The sequence below is a fragment of the Microcebus murinus genome, chromosome 1, assembly GCF_040939455.1.
Source record: "Microcebus murinus isolate Inina chromosome 1, M.murinus_Inina_mat1.0, whole genome shotgun sequence".
Lineage (NCBI taxonomy): Eukaryota > Metazoa > Chordata > Mammalia > Primates > Cheirogaleidae > Microcebus > Microcebus murinus.
The window spans coordinates 150297566-150318630 of NC_134104.1; the positions used below are offsets into that span (position 1 = coordinate 150297566).

The window sequence follows — 21065 nt, forward strand, 5'->3', positions numbered from 1 at the left end:
ACCAGGGCTGCAGATAACGATATGGTGCCCAGCAGGGACTGAGAAGGGCAGGAGGGAAGATGACCAGGGCTCCTGTCTCAGAAGCCCTTCCCAGGGCCCATTACTTAGTGTGCACGCGGTCCCAAATGGAAGGTGGTCAAAGCATGCTCAGAAGGCTTTATTCAAGCACACTGACAAATCAAAAATAACTATCAGTGTTGTATTGTTTCTGTCCTGAGAAAGGAGCTATATTGTCCTCAAGGATTTAAGGGTACAGTAAAAAAATAAAGGCATCAGCCAGGCGCAGTGGCTCATGCCTGTAATCCTAGCACTCTGGGAGGCCAAGGCGGGAGGATGGCTCAAGGTCAGGAGTTCGAAATCAGACTGAGCAAGAGCGAGACCCCGTCTCTACTAAAAATAGAAAGAAATTAATTGGCCAACTAAAAATATATAGAAAAAATTAGCTGGGCATGGTGGCGCATGCCTGTAGTCCCAGCTACTCGGGAGGCCGAGGCAGGAGGATCACTGGAGCCTAGGAGTTAGAGGTTGCTGTGAGCTAGGCTGATGCCACTGCACTCTAGCCTGGGCAACAGAGTGAGACTCTGTCTCTAAATAAATAAATAAATAATGCATCTACTTTTCTAACAAAAATAAAAAGTTGTTGAAGTTATTACTGGCTTAAAGAGAGGATGAAAGGATAGCCTGGGCCGAGCTCACAATGGAGTTGGTTAAAATACCTTTCAAGGAAGAAGCATACATAAGAGGCATCAACTGAGTGCCAATTATGTGACAGAAATAGAGGACGCAGAGAGGACAGGTGCTACTTCCTTTATGCATTTATTCAAACACATTGACAGAGTGTCAATGAACTAAAAGTCAGTCTGCTACATGGCCCAAGTGCCAATTAGGCATCATCTACAGAGCCAGGATTGGGGACATGGAGGCATAGCCACATGGCCCCTGCAGGACTGAGAATGTTTCCCCCCCACTGAGACAGCATGTTGCTCCATCTCATTTTCAGGTGTGTCCATGAAGGTGAAAACATTTTCACAATGAAACGTTAGTCAAGGGAGAGAGTGTAGAAGACTCTCCATGCACAGCAGCCAAGAGGCTCAGAGCCCCACATCCCTACTGCTGGCTAAGAAGCAAAGACCTTCAATATGAGGACCAGACCCAGGCTAATGCAGAGGCCCCTGCAAGTCTGAACAAAAGTCATGGCTGGACTGAATTTCATGCCATCTTCTCAAGAAAGCAAGAAGAGGAAAAGCTCAGTCCAAGGCTTGGTGTTGAAAGATTTCCAAAGTATATGCTCCCTTACAGGAAGCTTCCCATGTCAGTAGCTGGAGAGAGTTGGATCACTTCTGTGGACACTCCACAGGGAATTATGAGCTCAGTGGCAAGCAGCAGGTGCTCAACACCAGGTATAGTTGTCAGTAGAGAAGAGTCTAGAAAGGTAAGCCAACTTTGTGTCTTGGCTGCTGTTTCCTCCTCTGAAGGTTTTGATGGGGACTAAGGTAAGGGTGGGCTAAATAAATAGAGCACAAAATTCTTGATGAGAAAAGGAGAAATCAGAAGGATAACAAAGAACCGCCAGGTGAGAAATGGCTATAAGAACAACTCTCTAGTCAGTAGAGGCAAAGAGAAAAGTTTTAGGGGCACTTCCCAGCATAGCTGGGCCTTATGTTGTTAACTTTCAGCAGTGCTTACACAGCAGTCTGGAACATACTCCTTAACAGCTCTCAGTCTGCCTAGTCTAGACAGGGTGTTACAATTAGCCTCTGCTCTCTTGGCTTTTCACTTGCTTTGTGACATGGACACCTTTCAGAATACAATGACAGCTATGGACCCACTGCTCAGGAAAATGCCTACCCCAACATTTTGAACATAATTTCAAGGAATTCATGGACCCCCAGAAGACCCTCTGTATCTGCACTGTCCAATATGGTAGCCGGCAGCAATATGTGGCTAGGAAGTATTTGACATGTGGCTAGTATGTGCTATAACTGTAGGGTACAGTGAATTTTGAAGACTGTACTAAAACAAGAGTGTAAACTATTTCTTTAATAAACCTTTTTTTATTGATCCCATTTTAAAACAATATTTTGGATATAATGGGTTAAATATAGTAATGTTATTAAAACGAATCTCACCTGTTTCTTTGCATATTTGCATATTTAAAAAAAATATGGCTACTAGAAAATTAAAGCTTTCTACTGGACAGTGCTGTTGTAGAGCCCCCAGTTGCCAGTTTAGTCCATGAGTCCCAAATGCGGGAGATTCAAAAGCATGAATTGTTAGAGCTACTGCTTGATCACCTTTAATGTGAAGTCCAGATGGCAGCCCACACACTCCCCGATCCAGTGGGCCTGCATGCCTTTTATTCCGTACCATTCTGGAAGGTCTGCCAACGCATCCTGCATGGCCTGTGGGAATGAAAGGAGAAAAGAGAAGTGAAGAACAGAGCTTATTTAAGAGAAAGCAAATGATCTGGGTCTTGTGAAAGTAGGAGAAGTGGGGACATGAGAAGAGTGCCAGGCCAAGTCAGAGGAGGGCAGCATGGGTTAGAAATAGAAGTGCTCATTATGACTCAAACTCCATGAGATGGGTTTAACTGACTTCTCTATTCTGAGTAGGCCAGGGTTTCATGGAGAAAAGATTATCAAGGAAAGATCACAATTCACAGCTTTGGCAAATGTGTTTAGTGCATTCTCTCCCACAGTCTGGGAACTAACAAAATTAAATTCAAGTTCATGAATTTTTGAACTCTAAGATATGCCATTCATGGGTGTTCCAAAATTCAATGATACAATATAAAGGCTATTATAAATTATAGCTCTGCTTTTAAAAAACAAAAATTTGTATAAGGAAAAGATTGCATTCATTTGTGTAAACTTTTGCTATTAGAAACACATTATTGGTTTTCATTTTAATTTTTCTACTTTTAATCCTAAATTCCTTTATATGGGAAGTTTTTCTAGAAATTATTCTCTATGGCCTCAAGCACATGCCAGTCTTTACTTGATGATGAGACATGTTTTTCAACAGATGAAATTAAAAGTAAATTATACATTTGTAATGTGAAGATTCCTATCTCTCTCTCTCTCTCTCTCTGGCAAGGTGTTGCTCCATTCCTCAGGCTGGAATGCAGTGGTGGAATGCATAGCTCACTACGGCCTCCAACTCCTGGGCTTAAGTGATCTTCCCGCCTTAGCCTCCCAAGTAGTTGAGATGACAGGTATGCACCACCATGTCTGGCTAATTATAAAATTTTTTGCAGAGATAGGGTCTCGCTATGTTGCCCAAGCTGATCTTTTTGTCTAGTGTTTTATAATTCATAAAGTGCTTTTACACATATGTCTTCTCACACAATCTGGTAAGGTAGATCATTTTCAGATGAGTGAATTTCTGTAGTGAGAGGTTATGTGGCTCACACAAGGTCACAGGAATCGATGAGCCAGGACTAGAAACCAGATTTTATGAACAGTGTTCTTTTTGCTATAGCACAAAGATTCTTATTCTAACATGTGATTAAAAAACAGAGCATTTTCCATACCTGTCATATATCTATGCACATAGTTGCTATAAAATAATTTAATCAGTTACATATTTATTTCACATGGTTATCTGTATTTTATTCATTTTATAGTAAAATATGAAACAAAACAAAAAATTACTGTGAAGGTTGGTATTGTGTAGATCACAACTTTTAATCCCACAGTGCTCCTGATCTGAATTCAGAGAGTATGGCATAGAGAAATGTTGGCCTGTGATACCTATCACTCAACTGCAAACTCTGATTTTTCTTTATATTCCATAGAGGGCCTGGCCCAGAGTCTAGAACTGTGCCTGGTCTTGGGCAAATGCTCATTAAATTCTCATTTAATTCCCTCTACTCCAGGGAGAAGATCAGAGAGATGTACCACAGAACCAGTCCCTAAGCACCTAGGAAGGGAAGTAACAACCTTTGTGGAATACTTCCTAAGTACCAGGCACTTTTATGTATGTTGCCTCATTTAATCTTCACAACAAGGTCACAAGTCAAGTAGTAGTATCTCTATCTCCCAGAAGAGGAAATGAGTCTCAGAAATTTTCCCCAAAAGTATGGGGTAGAACTGTGGAAGCAGCACTTAAAGCAGGGTGTAGCTGACTCCTGAGTCCATATTCAGTCTTATACTCTACTACGCAATCACTGCTTTCTAACACCAGTACTTACAGTCAGCTTTCCATATCTATACTTCAGAGAGGCACTTAATAGAGATTTGTCTGCTTCTGGTATCTTATTTATATTTTTGTTTTATTCCTAGAAGGAAGACTCTGGGCTTGGAGCCATAGGGCTGAGGTTGTCATCACAATCTCCTGTCTTTATAAATAAGAATACACAGGCCCAGCGAGATTTAGCAATCTGACCGACACCACTTAGCTAACTGGAGCCAGGCCAAAACCTCAAGTCCCTTGTTTCATTATTCAGCCCTCATTCAACTATAATACACCTTCCTGATAACTTGTCCCCAAGGACACCATGAACTCCAATTGTTTTGGCCGCCCAGCACCTGAAGTCCCTTCTTTCTCAGGGGAGAACTGCAAGACGGGTGAGCAGCAGGGCTCCACCACCAACTTTGGAAGCTTAAAAGGGGATAGATTTGCTACCCCATCCCCTTCCCCTCCCTGACAAAGCTAAAGAGTATAACCAATCATAGCCTCAGTATAGTCTCAGAATATGATGGGGTGGCCCAGAGGCAGAGGATCAACTGGTTTAAGTGCCACACCAGAACTGAGAGGCTGCAATGCTGGTCCCAAGGGCAGCCATGGCTTAAATAGACCATTTTGGGGGAAAGATCTTGGTTGTGCCCTTGTTCTCCCCTAATTCCTGCCTGAGCTTGGATGTACAGCCTGTCAGCCAACTGTGAATAACCCGATTGTCTTCTGATCTGTTCCTTTTTGGCTTCAATTAACCAGAGTAACTTTATGTTGTTTGCAAGTTTCTTAATTCATTATCAATGGATTATAAAAGTTTCAATATCCTGATATATATATAAGCTGATATTGTACTGCCTTGATATCATATCATTGTAGCAAAAGTATAAAATCTTAAATATATTAATATAATATGTTAATAAACCATTAATCTTCTGATAAAATTATGTACTCTAAAATGCTATTCAATTTTTGGAGCGAGTAGGGGGTCTTAAATGTCAATAAGCACATAATTAGTACATTATAAACTCTGAAAATGATCCACAGCTTTTCCTCTCCAAAGACCAATGAGATTCCATTTAAATTCCAAGCAAACCCATATGTGGTCTGATGGGATCTGGTATCTTTCCATCATATAAAACCCTCATTATATGATCTGAAGATTAGCTCCATCTCCCACTCTATCCTTCCTAGCCACAGGAAATTCAGCGTTGACTGGATCTCATCCTGACAGCACTTGTACATCCCTTCCTCCCCCTGCATTACTGAGCCACGAGTAAATACATGAGCCCTCTCATTGTGTTTTTTCTTCTAGATTGAATTGTCAAGGCTGAAAAATTTCTTGTGGGGGTGCTTTGCTTAAAATAGTCAGATCTTGATGAGGACAAAAGATTCAGATAGGATGAAATATGAATGTTTTTATATGTTAATTCTGGGGAAATGCCTGCTTAAAACCTAACCAAATCTATGAATATTTTTAAAAACCAAAAGAGATTTTTAAAATTAACCAAATGAAATCAACATCTCGAAGCAAGCTCTTTTTAGTCCCCACTGTATAATAAACACACTATTCATGACAGTTTTTGATGAACAGGGCTTAGAGTGCACCCCGCCCAACAGCTCCTAACAACCCATCCCTCCTCCCTGGGCCGGCCCAGACCAAGGGTCCTCCAGAACAAGAACGATGCGAGTAGTTCTAGTGCTGCAACTGTTCAATCTGAAGAGTTGTTTTTGTTTGCTTTTGTTGAGATTACATCCTTCCTGTTTTTTTCTTTTGGTGTTGCGATCACTGTGACAGTAGATGGTATTCATCTCATTTCATGTCCTTACATCTGGCAGACAGGGTTGGTGGTGCCTCTCTTCCCTACCCTGGCCAACCTCAACTTATAGAAATCCTACTGGCTCACAGAATACAAACACCTTAGGGAAAGAGCAGGTTTTTAGACTCTTTCTAAAAGTGCTATGAAGCCCCTTTCAAATAAAATCCAAGGGAACCCAATACATAGGAGTTGAAAAGAGGACCTCTCTCTCCTCTAATTCCTTCCTATCGATTGCCAAGGTTTGGGCACAATTTGAAAACCATTAATTTATTCAATGCCTCTCATTTAATCAATTAAAAAATGGGCTTCTGAGAGGTCATGTGATTTCCCTAAACTCACTGAATTAGTCAGCAGCAGATGCAAGATAATGAATTCTCCAGATCTGATTGTTCTGGGACCCCTGGGCTCAGTTATCAGGTATCTCTAAGTAAATTAAACAAAAGATACTTCTTCCAGATGCAAAGACTAGGAATTAATAATGTAAGTGGGTTTCTCATTCAATTTTGACAAAGAATTACCGTAGTTAATAGTCATCTGGAGTAAAATTGTAAAGTCTCCCTGTGGTTATTATTTAGCTTATATAGAAGTAGTGAGGTTTGCAAAGGGGTCATAGAATCATTTTTGCCAGGATGGGTCTGAAAAAAGACAATCACTGTTGCTCTATGGGTACACCACCAGAATGAAGATGTTTTAACAGAACTGCAGATTAATGGGTCTGAATATGAGTCAGCATTTAAGAATATGCACCAACAAGAGATGGCTGGAAGCACCATCCAATCAAAAAGGTTATAGTGATATAAGATATAAGAAAGAGAAAAATTAAAAAGCTGGGGATAAAAAGAGGATTAAATATAACACGGCTAAGCTGACTCTCTCTTCAAAGAAGCAGAAATAATGTTAGGAATAAATCCATACAGCCCAAGAGAAGATGTGCATGAGCTAAAGCATGAATAACAAGGTGTAACACGACCACAAATGACAATTCTAGAAGTGGCTTAAACAACATGATACGTTTTAGAAGATCCTGCAAAAAAAAAAAAAAAGAAGTTTAAGCAAACTGAGAAGTACAGGCCTTTTAAAACAAGTGGAGAGTTGAGAAACAAGAACCTTAAGAGCTGAACACAGATTTGAGACAGAATGGAAGAGGCAAGATTTAATGATAGCATTTAATTAAAATATTAAAATGTACTTTTTTTTTTTTTTTTTTAGAGATAGGGTCTTGCTCTGTCACCCAGGCTGGATGGAGTGCAGTGGTGGGATCATAGCTCATTGCTGCCTCCGAATCCTGTACTTGAACAATCTTCTCATCTCAGCTTTCCAAGTAATTAAGACTACAGGCACTCACCACCATGCCCAATTAATTTTTAAATTTTTTTTGTAGAGATGGGGTCTCGATACATTGCCCAAGTTGGTCTTGAACTCCTGACCTCAAGTGATCCTCCTTCTTTGGCCTCCCAAAGTACTGGGATTATGGGTGCGAGCCACTGCACTCAGCTAAAATGTATACTTTTTTAAAAGCTTAATACTTAGCATACTTCTGAATCAGTATGATTTGATTAGCAATTATTTTTGAATTATAATTTGTATATATTTTTCTAAACTAATTTTTGTTGCCAAGATTTCTTTACTCTCTTTTTTTTAGAAAAATTTCGATGCAATCACTTTAACAACATGATATATATTTGAGTTCTAATGAAGAAAAACCAATTCTGAAGGCACCAAGATGTTTAAAAATGCAGATATCCCCTCTAGAATATTCTAACAGAATAAACTTTCTCTTACACTGTAAAGTCCCCCTCTCCAACTTTGACTCTGGCATGAAATTATGCATGAAGATTTGTAGGCTAAAAAACTCATTTGGTGTGACATCTACATTGTTTGGATTTTGAGAAGAAATGGCAAACAAGTAAACATAAAAGTCTCTCTATGATAGGCCTACTTCAACTTCTCTCTGAAATGTGGTATGTATTTCTAGAAAATCCATTTGTTGTGGCATCTCAATGCAAGACATTTATTTACAAATACAACTGTGCTATCTAAGACTATGGATTCCAGGGAAGGTGCTGTGAACCCAGCAGGGAAACAATGAGTTCTGAGCAGGGCACCTGCTAATGGTATATAACTTGCCAACAAGGTGTGAATTCAGGGACCTCAGGGGCAAGAACAAAAGAGGCACCAAGCAGCCCACACATGCATCAAGCATACTCTCAGAGCTAGGCGAAAGAGAGGGACAAAGCAACTGCTATAAAATAGCTTCCAATAAAAGGACTCTTACATACATAAACACTGTTGCTGATGCTGGAAAGAAGAATGCGCTTCCTGGGCCCTTCACTGCATGGCCCATGTGCATGCTCTGTGGGAAAGGATGCAGTAAAGGATGTGGGAACCAGGAAGCTAAGGTGGTGGCCAATTTGGCTAATCTCTTATGCATATATCCGCTCAAGGATACATGTATACCACTTATTAGTCTTCTCTCCCCTCCCCCACCCTGGCAACCCTAACTTTTCAGCAGCAGAACAGTTCTAATTCCACTGACTTCCAAGATGGTGACGACAGGTTCTGGAATGTCACCACCACATTCCTAAGAATGCAGATGATAGACTGAACTCTCCTAACTACAAAGCCACCTGTCTGATGAGACTGTTTCTGATTCCCAGAGGCCACTTTGTCACCTCCCTGCCTGTCCCCTGGGTCCACAGGACAAAAGAGAGGCTGTCACTGCAGCCCTGGGAGAGGGAGTAATTAAATAGCTACAACTTGAAAATCATCTTCAGCCCAATCTGTGGCACTAGTCCCCTGAAAAGGTAGTTTTGTTCCAGGAAAGAGGAGTCTTAGGGGCAAGACTGAGAGCTTCTGTTGGTCTAATGCTGAAAAAGAAAATGGTAACAGCAGTCCTAGTAGACATTCTGCTCAATTATCTTCACGTTGGAAGCCTGCCCATAAATGAAACTCCCAAGAATATAAGATCATCCATCCCTTTCCAAGGCACTCAGGCCTAAAGATGATGTGTAAATAAATGATGACATCACCCTGATATCATGCTGTTTTCCCTTATGATTATCAAAATGATACTAATCTTTTCATGAAAAACCTGGAAAGGACAGAGGGATGAAGAAAAATAACAATTATCCATAATTAATTTAAGCACCCTGGTAAATGACTGTTCTATATCCTTCTATCCTACTTATATCCTGTCTTCCATTGATTTGAAGATGCACATTTTTTCCCACAAGTTCTGAAACTGGGACACATCTTACCATCAACGGTATCTTACAACTGACTGACAGCATTTTTCTTTCTTAGTGGTACATTTAATTTAAAACTAATTGTGTGTCAGGATAGATTAAAATGTAGTATGAGTATGTGTGCCTGGACACACATTTTTATATGGTTAAGATCATGCTGTTAATATACTCTTTTTAAACTACCAGAGTGCATTTCTATGGAGTTCTCAACTTATTACAGCTCTATTAAATCTCTGTCTGGAGCAAATGGGACCCTCGAAGCTAGCCATTCTGGAATAGTAAGCACAATACATACAGAAATGGAAAGATGCCGTAGAAGACTCTTTCTTTCTGTAAGAGAACACTTTCTTTTAAAAAAATATTGATACGTATGTTTCTGTTAATAACTGGCTGCTTCTTTAACAGCAGCGGCAGCCACTGCATCCGTCCCACTGTTCTCTCACCAGCTAGACTCAGAAGGCCCCCAGTGAAGACAGAGTTTTGCAGTAGAGAATAATGATGCAGAGCACGACAGAGCTCGAGCTCTGAGAGGCCAACAAACCAATCCCATCAAGAACAAACCAGAAAACCTCTAATCAGCGCACTTTCCATTACCTGGCCATTTGTGCCCTCTGTCTGTACCTACTGCGTTTCCTAAGTGGCTAATGCCTTGCCTTCCTGCAACACAGGCCGACTGTCTACTGTCCCCACGTGGTTCTCAGAAATGCCTGGTTGCTTGGGAACTAGTCCTCAAGAGCAGGGGAAAGAAAGCAGGACCAGAACTGGCTCTTCCCCGGGCTTGGGTGCCTCGGTTATGAAATGAGGCGTGGGCTGGGTCAGTCATTTTCAGGGATGGGACACACACCTTGGGATGGCAGTCAGCCCCTGGGGAGGAGTGAGGAGGCCAGAACGTGGGCTGCTTGAAATAAAGCAACGCCTTATTCCTTTATTTTAATTTGTTTTTCGACATCATATTGATTTTGTAATTTCAAGCAGCAGTAAAGGCAAATATGATGGGTTTGTTTGCTTGCGTTTATGTTGCCCAGATCAGGGCAGGGACTCTTAGCTCAATGTGGGGAACCCTGAGCTAAATGTCCTCTCAGGTTTCTTCTAGCTTTAAGAGTCAGATGATTCTCTAAGCTAAAGAGGTTCACAGTGACATTCACCAGCCCTCCCTAGCAAGCCCTGAGACCCCTCAACAAGAGGCTAAATAAATCTCTTTCTTCCCATGGAGTGTAGGCAAGAAGGCAGAAGGCCTAGAGACTCCAAAATAGGAGCTCAGAAAGGCTACTCAGGGTTTAAAAGCAAGACATATGTTTAGTTCTCTTTATTTTTTCCTGATCAAATCTATAATTTATTTTATTCTCAATATACCATAAGAAGTATACTATTAAATTATTTCTTCCATTTTCCCTTTGCAGTCATTCCTTCCATCTTGGAAATGAAACAAAGAATGAAAACCCGTCCTGCTAGCAGCTCCGCATGTGTGCTGATCTGGGGACTGCATTTCCTTCAGAAGGTCACTTCCCTCTCCTGCACCCAGAGGGGTACACGGGTACAGCTGTCTTTCCTGCCCGACAGGGAAGGACAGTGGGGTGTGGCCAAGAGCTCAGGCCTAAGGGAAATAAAGTGGTCACGGAGAATCAGCCTAACAGACCACCTGCAGATGTGATTAGGCATTGGTGGGGACACTGCAGAGGTAGGCAGGAAGGTCCTGCATTTAGGGACAGGAAACCGAACCACCTGTATTAACTCTGTATCATCTAGAAACACCATTGGTTTCTAAATCCTAGAGCTGGGGCCCGGCCCTGCACCAAGGCTAGGGGACCTTTCCAGGCCGAAATTCTCTCGATGGCCTGCTGAGAGCCGGCCAGCTGCCTCCTCCCAGCAGTGTCCCCTTTGCCCCTACTTGAGGCAGCCTCCTGCTGGCCTGGGAAGAAGTGCCAGACGACTGCCAGCCTCCACTTGCCTACTTTCCTATCGACTCTGTTCCCCTCCCGCCCCTGCCCCGTGCCACTCCCAGAAGAACTTCCGAGGGGCTGAGGGCTGGCTGTCCCTGAAACGGCTCCCACCTGTGCCCCTCGGCCCTGGCTCCCCTGGCCAGGGCGCACCCTGAGGAGGGCTGAGAGCATAGGCTGAGGGTGGAGAAGAATAGAGTTCAATTTAGGACAGCTCGGGAGAGAAAAGAACCCGGAGAGGTAGGGAAAACAGAGCACAGAAGTAGGAGATAACGCGTGAGAAGGAGCAGAATTTAACAATTAATCAGTTTTGTGACACAGGGAGTCAAAACCAGATCCCAGGGACTGCGAGCAGAGCCTGCTGTTTCCGAAAGAGCCAGAGGGACCCAGCGGGGATTCTGGCAGGAGGCAGAGGGCTGTGCGCGTGCGGTTCAGCACTGGTTTGAGCGTTCAGGGGTGCAGTACGGGCTCTGCCTCCTACCACTCAGTAACTAATAAAATACTTTTTAAAAGGGGGAGGGATAAGGCCACCCTCAGCCCTGACTGGCCACAGAGGTGCACAGCGGGGATGAATGCAATAAGAGCTTCAAAGCCACAGGCTTTTAAGAGAAAAGCCTTGTAGTAGATAAACCCAAGCATTACCATCATTAAACCCTAGCCCTGGCTTGTGTCCTCGGAGCTCTGCAGAGAAGCTGACAGCTCGTTAAATGTTTCTCATTTGCTCCCCTAGGTTCTGCCATTTTGCCTCTTCTGCCCACATGTCATTTGTGTGCCCCCCACCGCGGAAAGGCCGGCGCGCACACAAGGAGGAGGCGCTGCGTGTGAGCAGCTTTCTTGGGGCAGAGGGACCAGGCCACCAAACCTCCCTGACCAATGGCTTTGCAAAGCTTCCCAAGCAGCACAGGGGTGACAGGGGGTGCTGTTACCCAGAGGCATTTCCTGGCGCTAACTGTGAGCCAGCCTCTCTTCCTGGGCTGAGACAGGATGGGAGGGTAGCAGCAGAAAGCGGGCTAAAATAGGCCCCATTTCCAGGGGCAGCCGAATGCTTTCATAAGCAACCCGGGGCCTCAGAATTAGACCAACGGTCCCAAGGGTCTCCACTCCAGAGTGCAGGTGACTCTTGGAGGCTAGACACTTGCATCGCTGCTCCCCTGAGGCTGTCTCTCTGCCCTAGCATCCTCCTCCATCACCCCAAAGAGCTCCTGGCACAAACTGCCCTACCCTTCCCTCCCTCCCACCCTCCAGCCCCCCTGTTTTCCTGCTCTGCAGGCTAGAACAAGACCAGTGCGTTCTGTAAAGGTAGCTCCGCTTTACCTGTAAGCTCACAGGTGAAATCAGGAGAGGAAGGGCACAAAGGAGGCAGGGAAATCATTCCCACCGATTTCATAACAGCTCTCCACTGCCCATCTGCTTCTCACCAGCAGAAATCCGACTTGGAAGCACTTAGTGACGGGTAAAGTTTCCTGCACGTCTAGAAGGCAGCAAGATGTTCCCTTGCAGACAAGCTATACTCCCCATCTTCCGTCACCTCCGTGGTGACACTTCCGTGGAGCGCTGGGCAAACCTGGTGCTGCTCCTCCTCGTCTCCCCTGCACTCTCTTGCAGTGTGACAGGATCCCGCTGTGTCGGGACGGCTCACGTCCACCACTGTCTCTAGCACTAGCCTCTAAGCTCCTTAAGAGCAGGGACCTCGACTTCTCTCATTTGTACTCTTAGCACGCAGTCCGGGGGCTGGCCAGGCCCTCAGCAACATCTCGGGAAGGAACGCATGAATTCGGACCACCAGAGAAGCAGTAGAGACCGCCAGTTAGGAGACCTCAGGCACTTGGATTTGAACCCCAGTGCTGTCACGTGTTACCGGCGTGAGCCTCAGCTTACCCATCAGTAAAATGGGGAGAAGCGAGCAGCAACCCGCACAGGATGAATGTGAGGGCTAAGTCAGATGGTGTAAATAAAGGCCGGAGCCCTGACCACAGACTGTGTTCCCATTATAGCAGTTGCCAAGTATCACTTGCAAACATGGAAAACATAACCATCATGGCCGCGCCCAACTTTTGGTGCCAGAGAAGCACGTGCGCGGTGCCCAGGGGCTGAGGCCTGCACCGCAGCCCACAGGGGCCGCTGGAGGCAGGAGGACAAACCAAAAACACAGAACTGCTGGGAAGGTTTAGCTGGGAGGCCCTCTCTCTCTGACTGTCCCTGCAATTGTCACCCTGCTGCCAGCAACTGAGGTGTCCCACCACACTCGAATCCCCTTGCTTGCTGTCTACACGGCTGCAACCCATCCTCCTGCCCTCGCTCTCGCTCAGCAGCGCCGCCCACGGCACCCCGCCCACACACCTCTGCCAAGGCTAACTCATGTGCTTCAGAGACTCCCACTGCAGGTTTTCTTTTTCACAGAGTGAGTGGCTGACATCACTTTTAACGTTTCACAAAGCAAACAATCTTCGGAAGACTGGGTGGGAGATGAGAGGAAAAAAAAAATCAAATATATCACAGAACTGCCTTAATAAAGCATTTTTATCCTTCAGGGTTCCCTGTACTTTTCGCATCAGACATTGCCTTTAAAATCTGGAGGCCGAGTGAATGAAAGGAGGGCTTCTTCATAGTCATGCGGACCACAGCCGCGACACAGAGGCAGCCCTGAGAGCTGCTGAGCCAGAAGCAAATGCAAAGCTCTAAAGATAACTGTGGCAGGCACAGCTCCCCGGCTATTCCAACCCCCAGTGCCCATTCTCTTCCCCAGCCACCTCAGCCACAGAAGCCCAAGCCTGCCTTTCTAGTCTCCCTTGAAGTTGGGGGTGGCCACATGACACAGTTGGGACTAATAGGACATCAATGGAATTCTACTGGGGGTTTCTAGGAAAGCGCTTGCTTTCCAGATAAGAGGAACAGTCACTTGCACTGCCCTTCTGCTTCTTTTTGTTTTGAATGGAGATGTGATGTCTGGAGCTGCAGCAGCCATCTTGTAACCATTAGGTGACATGCAGGAAGGAAAGGCCAAGAACACCACTGAGATGCCAACTCAGAACCCTATCTCAGTTCAGTCCCAGCAACTGGGACTTGTTATGTGGGGAAAGTAACTTCCCATTTGTTTAAGCCACCATAACTTGGGTTTCCAGTTGCTTGCAGCTGAAATCATTGCTAACTGATTCAAAATCTCATCCTTATCTAGATAGCAGGACCTCTTCACTAATTCAAGACTATTTGTATCATACCAGATTTTAAAGCAGATGTTCTATCTCATCTCATTTGATCTTCTTTGAAGTTTTGGACCTACTTTTCCAAGCACCTATTATTTTTATGTCTACTCAAATGTCTCTTGGCCACCTCAAACTCAAAAGGGCCAAGACTATGTCTGTTCCAGGACTCCCTATCCCCAGAAGTGTCTTAGCCATCTACTTACTGTTCAAGCCAGGCTCCTCCTTGATGCCACCACCTCCTACATATTCTCATGCAATATATTAATATCACCAAACTATGAATTGTGTCATCTGAATATTTTTCTAATCTACTCACTTCTCTCTACTAGTCCCACCTAAGTCCAAGTTTTGCATGCCTGGACCACTGCCACAGCCTTCTAACTGTTCTCTCTGTATCAACACTTGGCCTTCCACCATGGCGTTATAAAAACACAAACCTGACTGTGTCGTTCCCATCCTTAGAACCCTTTGATGGTTGCCTATGGTAAATTTCAAATTCCTTAAGCCCTAAAAGGCCTTGTCTGGTCTAGCCCCTGAACACTTCTCCAGCCCTATCCTGAGTCCCTCCCCTGGGCTCTTTCAGTTTCAGCTACAGTGTCATTCTTTCCGCTTCTGAAATCCATCCCATACATTTCTGTTTAGGGCCACCACACATGCTACTCCCTATATGGGTGTGTGGGGAAGCTCTCTGCCAGCCTTATGGTCTACTTAACCCTTATATATTCCTCTGTAGCCCAATCAGTAGATTTTTAATTTCAGATATTACACTTTTCTGTTCTTTTTTTTTTTTTTTTTGAGACAGAGTCTCACTCTGTTGCTCGGGCTAGAGTGCCATGGCATCAGTCTTGCTCATAGCAACCTCAAATTCTTGGGCTCAAGTGATCCTCCTGCCTCAGCCTCCCAGGTAGCTGGGACTACAGGCACGCACCACCATGCCTGGCTAATTTTTTCTATTTTTAGTTGTTTGGCTAATTTCTTTCTATTTTTAGTGGAGACGGGGTCTTGCTCTTGCTCAGGCTGGTTTTGAACTCCTGACCTCGAGCAATCCTCCCACCTCAGCCTCCCAGAGTGCTAGGATTACAGGCGTGAGCCACCGTGCCCAGCCCACTTTTCTGTTCTTGATTTCCAGTTGGTTTATTTTAAAAAATAGTTCCCACTCTCTCCTGAGATTCCCCATCTATTCACTCATTATGACCATCTTTTCCTTTAAGTCCCAGACCATTTACTTAATAGATGCATTTGGTTTTATTTTATTTGGTTTTATTAGTGTTGACTAATTTCAACACCTTGGTCACATCAGGGTCTATTTCTAGTGGCATGCTTCTTTTTGTTTTTTTTTTCTTGATTATGGATCATAATTTCCTACTTCCTTCCAAGTCTAGTAATTTTTTTTTTTTTCAGACAGAGTCTTATTCTGTTGTCTGGGCTAGAGTGCCACGGCGTCAGCCTAACTCACAGCAACCTCTAACTCCTAGACTCTAGCAATCCTTCTGCCTCAGCCTCCCAAGTAGCTGGGACTACAGGCATGAGCCACCATGCCCAGCTAATTTTTTCTATGCATTTCTAGTTGTCCAGCTAATTTCTTTCTATTTTTAGTAGAGACAGTGTCTCACTTTTGCTCAGGCTGGTCTCGAACTCCTGAGCTCAAGCGATCCCCCCTTCTCGGCTTCCTAGAGTGCTGGGACTACAGGTGTCAGCCACCGCGCCTGGCCCAAGTCTAGTAATTTTTAATAATATGATGGACACTGCAGACAAAACGTTGTAGGGGGTCTGGATTGTGTTGAGTTTAAAGATGTTGAGTTTAGCTCCTTTTGAACCACTCAGACTTGCCTTTATTTTTCATTAAAGTGAGTCTATTTTTATTTTTTCCTTAGTCCTAGGGTGTCATCTATACTTTCTAATGTCATCTATACTTCTAATGTCTTTTTATATATCAACTATATACTCTTGGCTAGGCCATATCTGCAAGGTATCCCAGTACTGCACAGCCCCCCGATGTCTCTGTTCTGCTCTCAGCCCCACACCCCACAGCAATTGCTCTCTGGTAGGCCTCATGAAGTCTTGCTCTCCCTCTTCTCCTGATTTTCAGAGCAAACCAAGTGCTGACCTCAAAGACAACTTCTTCGATAAATCTGCACAGGAGTTCAGCAAGAGCCAGGCGAATCACCATGGTAACTAACCATTTCCACTGAACAGCTGAAAATTCACAGCTGACAATTTAAAGAATAATGTCCCTCAGTTAGGTTATTACATTTCCAACGAGAGGCACAGGTCAAAACAAAATAGCTAATTAGGTAGCCTTTCCAACAATGCCTATAACAGAACCATCTCACGGGTCCAAGAGGTGGCCTGGCATCCCTTCAGGTAATGTAGTAGGCACCAATTGTCAGCAAATAGGGGCTCCCACTGCCTGGGATGGTACAGAAAGTAACACCCTCCGCTTTGCTCTCCTCATTCAGTCCCCAATATCACTGTGCTTCAAAGGAGCAAGGCACATGTTAACAAGTACTAACGAGCACTTCTCCAAATCCATATGCTACTCTCTGCTGCATTCTGAATAAATTATATTGGGAAAACAGTCTCATTTGAGACATGTCTTTTGGTGAGAAAACGGAAGGTCACAGTTCCATATGGCTTGGTATTGTGAGTTGGTATACTGCAATTCTAATTCAACAAAGTTTTGCAGTGATCAGAGGTTATTGAGAACTTTGTGTTTTCTCTGCATACAAGAACCACAGTATTGGATCCGACTGAAAGTCTATTTCAGTGCGATACCCTGTCTCTCACAGAGCAACCCATGGGCTACTATGGGAGGGCACCACTATCCTTCTTATGCTGCTACCACAGGGGGACAACTACCACAACACACTGTCTTTCATGATACCTTTACCTTTTCAGACCCTGTTTATGCCTGGTCTCGTGCATGCAGAATAATACAGAGATCATCAAACTGCCATGTGAAGTGTCCTAATTTGCTCTGATCACTTATCTCTCGAGTTTCAGGTGGTGACCCCTCAATCCTAGCATCCTGAAACTTGGTAAGCTCAAAGGATAACTTGCATAGAATGTTTCCAGTATATACAGACTGATTATTTTGCCCAGGTTATTGGTGATTTAATAAGCAAGTCCCTACTTTCAATGATTGGCTTTGCCTTGAATCCCTGAACATGGAAAGAGGTAGAAGTCACCTTGAAGACCACTTGGTCCAGCGCCTTCATTTTATCCGTGAGAAACTAAGGCCCAAGGACCAGTTTACAGAGCTCTGGATACTGACTTAGCTTTCACTCTGGCCTTCCCTCATGGAGACCAGCAATCTTGTCGTTTCTATCTTTCTGGAGGTCTTGTCAGAACTACATAGATGAAGACAGTTTTTTTTCTTTTTTAAAGCTTTATTGCTGTTGTAATTGTGGGTGTTTTTTGACCTCTGTGGCAGTGAACTGAAAAGTTGGCAAACAATGGCCTACAATGACCTGCAGGTGCCATTCCTGACTTACAACTGGAGACCCAAACCCATCACCTTCTAAGTGAATGCCGATGAGGCTCCTCTGCTTCCTGTCTGTATACCTGTGGCTCTGAGAGCCCTTCCCAGAGCCCACCCCCAACAGCGAGCCTTTCTAATACCTAGAAGTCCCAGGTGTTGCCTGCCAACATGTAAGGTATTATTGGGGAGCCACCAGGCTGCCACTCACCTTTGCATACGCAGTTGTCTTAATAAACCACTGTTTGAGGTACTTCTGTTCCACCTTTGCTCCAGAACGCCACGAACAGCCATGCTCATCTACCTGCTCATTGGCAAGCACTGTTTGATCCACTGGGTCCCAGTTAACCAAGGCCTGTTATAATTCAGGAAACAAAATGATACAATCTGGTGAGTACCCTTAATAGGATCACTTCACGGTTTCTTACACGTGAGAGGGTCTGCAGATGCAATAGTTCTGCTCTGAGACTTGTGGCATCTCCCTGGAGTATTGCTTGGCAAAGAAACCACTAGCCAGCTGCAGAAACAACATGTGAACTGCCACTGTGTTTCCACCTGATTAGAATAGGCTTGGGAAAGAAGCCTTTCAGCATGTGTCTAAGTCAACTTTGGTTTCTTCTTATATGAAAGAATGAACTTGCAGGATAGAAAATTTTAGTAAACACAAGAAAAAAAGAAAAGATGGTACTGACCTAAAATTTGGCAGATGAGGATTATTTTAGAGGAAACAAACGTATTTATTTTTAAAAAATTATTAACATTCATTGAGTGATTACCATGTGCTGGTTGCTATGCTAAGTGGCTTACTAAAGTTGGCTCTTTTACCCTCACAACCACCTTTTTTTGGGGTTCTGAATAGGATTTTTTAATTGAATTTTTTATTCTAGCTTAACAATTTTTATAAATTTATTGACTATATTGCAAAGATAAGTAGCTTTCATAAAAAGTTTTTTTCCCCTACAACAACCTTTTGTGGTAAATATGTTATCATCCCCATATTGCAGGAAAGCAATTTGAGGAACAGAGAAATCAGATAATTTACTGAAGTCACACAGTCAGTAAGTGACAGAGACAGGACAGGTTAGGAACTCAGGTCTCTAGAAATCAAGTTTTTTTTTTTTTCAATTTTTAAAAACTTTTGCTTAAATTAAGGTATAGCACACATAAAAAAAGTTGGAAAAGTCTTAAGTGTGTAACTTGATGAATTTTTACATAGGTACATACATAACCATCACTTATATCAGGATATAGAACATCTCTAGCATCTCAGAAAATTGCTGTGCCTTTTACCAATGCTGCCCCTGCCCCCAAAGGTAACTACTAGTTTGAACTCTGTCTCCATAGATTCATTTGGCTGATAGAACATGTAATCTTAACCATCAGGAAAATTCTCTCCAAAAGAGTTCTAGTTTCTATCTTCACTTAAAATAAATATCTCTGCCATTTGCATTTACCCTTTTATGACATTCGGGCACTACTTGGGACAAAGAAGGCAACGAGTACAGAGACATGTGTTTGGGCACTAAAATACCTGACTCCTTTTTAAGAGACAGGGTCTCACTCGTCGCCCAGGCTGGAGAGCAGTGGCATGATCACAGCTCACCGCAACCTTAATTCCTGGGCTCAAGTGATCCTCCTGCCTCAGACTCTATAGGGTAGCTGGGACTATGGGTGTGCACCATCATGCCCAGCTAATTTTTAAAAAATTTTTTGTGGAGATGGAAACTTGCTATGTTGCCTAAGCTGGTTTTGAACTCTTGTCATCAAGCGATCCTCCCACCTTGGCCTCTTCCTAAAGTGCTGAGATTACAGGTATGAGCCATCATGTCTGGCCTATTTTCTAAAATTTTAATAAGCGGCTCTAATAAGAGAGTGTGCTAACCATTGTCCGTTTGCCCCTCCAGACCCTCTTTCCACCCTGTTCTGTGCCCCAGGAGTTGACTTCTGGCCGGATTTGACCAATGAGAGGCACACTGGCTTATTCCTGGCTGGGCCATGGGCTGGCAGTGGCCCCAGGACTCTGCTGAAGGCCACAGCCCCTGTTGGGAAGGCCTCTCCTGTCGCTACAGCTGCTGCTCTCCCAGGCTCCAGTAACTGCTCCCTGACACTGTCCCTTCAGCCTAGGGGTGACAAGGTCTCCCTTCGGCTGCCAGTGCCAAGTGCTCCATCGTCCCTTCTGTCTTTCCCTGAACTCTGCACAATTAGTCCCTTTATTACGTTTTTTCCAATGACTCCTTTAGGATGTGCTCGCTATTTCCTGCTGGGACTCTGATCCAAAGACATGTCAAAAAATTACATAAAAAGTAGCGGTGGGGGAGAGGCTAACCCATCTGTGGGTTGTGATTTTACAACTAAAAGTAGTACATCCATTGAGAATTCAAGCCTGTAAAGTCTAGAGTCAGGGTGGAAAAGACACATATTGAATAATTTTTTTCCTCCTCTAAAATAGGGCCCTACATTTTCTTTATCTGTTCATCCATTAAGGAACACTTAAGTTAATTCTATATCTTGGCTATTATGAATAATGCTAGCAGGAACATGGGAGTGCAGATGTCCCTTTGACATGTCGATTTCAATTCTTTTGGATGTATACCCAGAAGTGGCATCGCTGGATCTTATGGTAGTTCTAATTTGAGTTTTTTTGAGGAACCCCCATACTGTTTTCCATAATGGGTGCACTAATTTACATTCCCACTAACAGTGTACAAGGGTTCTGGAAGGGTACCACTTAAAATAGCAGGTAAAAAGAAAGGGACAAATATTGTTTAGTAATTTAGACAGAGTACTGCAGATTGCAAGAATAAGACTTTATTTTCTTCTCAACATTTCCCACATAGCTCAGGTTCTAAGTTACAAAAGGCAATGAGGAAGATGTATTCCTAAGAGGTTTACACATCATAATAAAACTTGGGTGTTGAATGAAAACAAATAAAAGCAAAACACAGAATCAATTTTTTTCTCCAATGAAAGACTTGGGGGAAGGGGGAAAACATCAAAGGAAATAATGTCTCAAATCAAAGATGCATCAGCTGTGAGAGCCCACGTTCATTTCTTCCCAGAACCACAATCCACCTCAGCCACAGAGTTTCAGATTCAGGCTCATATTTTTCAAAAGTGGTTAAACTGGAGGTGGTCAAAATCCAGGGCAAGGAGTCTAGTGGTGCAGCAGTACACGCAGCCTTGTGAAGCCCTGGAGTTGCTTCCCAAAT

The 21065-nt window shown here is 43.7% G+C and overlaps 1 protein-coding gene across 1 annotated transcript in view; it reads right to left on the reverse strand.

The window, feature by feature from the left end:
• Positions 1 to 21065, reverse strand: part of LARS2 (leucyl-tRNA synthetase 2, mitochondrial) — a 157199-nt gene that overhangs the window by 72622 nt on the left and 63512 nt on the right. Inside the window, exons 7-8 of the mRNA XM_012770326.3 lie at positions 18068 to 18211; positions 2295 to 2402 (exon numbers count right to left, since the gene is read on the reverse strand). Coding sequence (XP_012625780.3) covers positions 2295 to 2402; positions 18068 to 18211 — 252 coding nt within the window. The remainder of the gene's footprint in view (positions 1 to 2294; positions 2403 to 18067; positions 18212 to 21065) is intronic.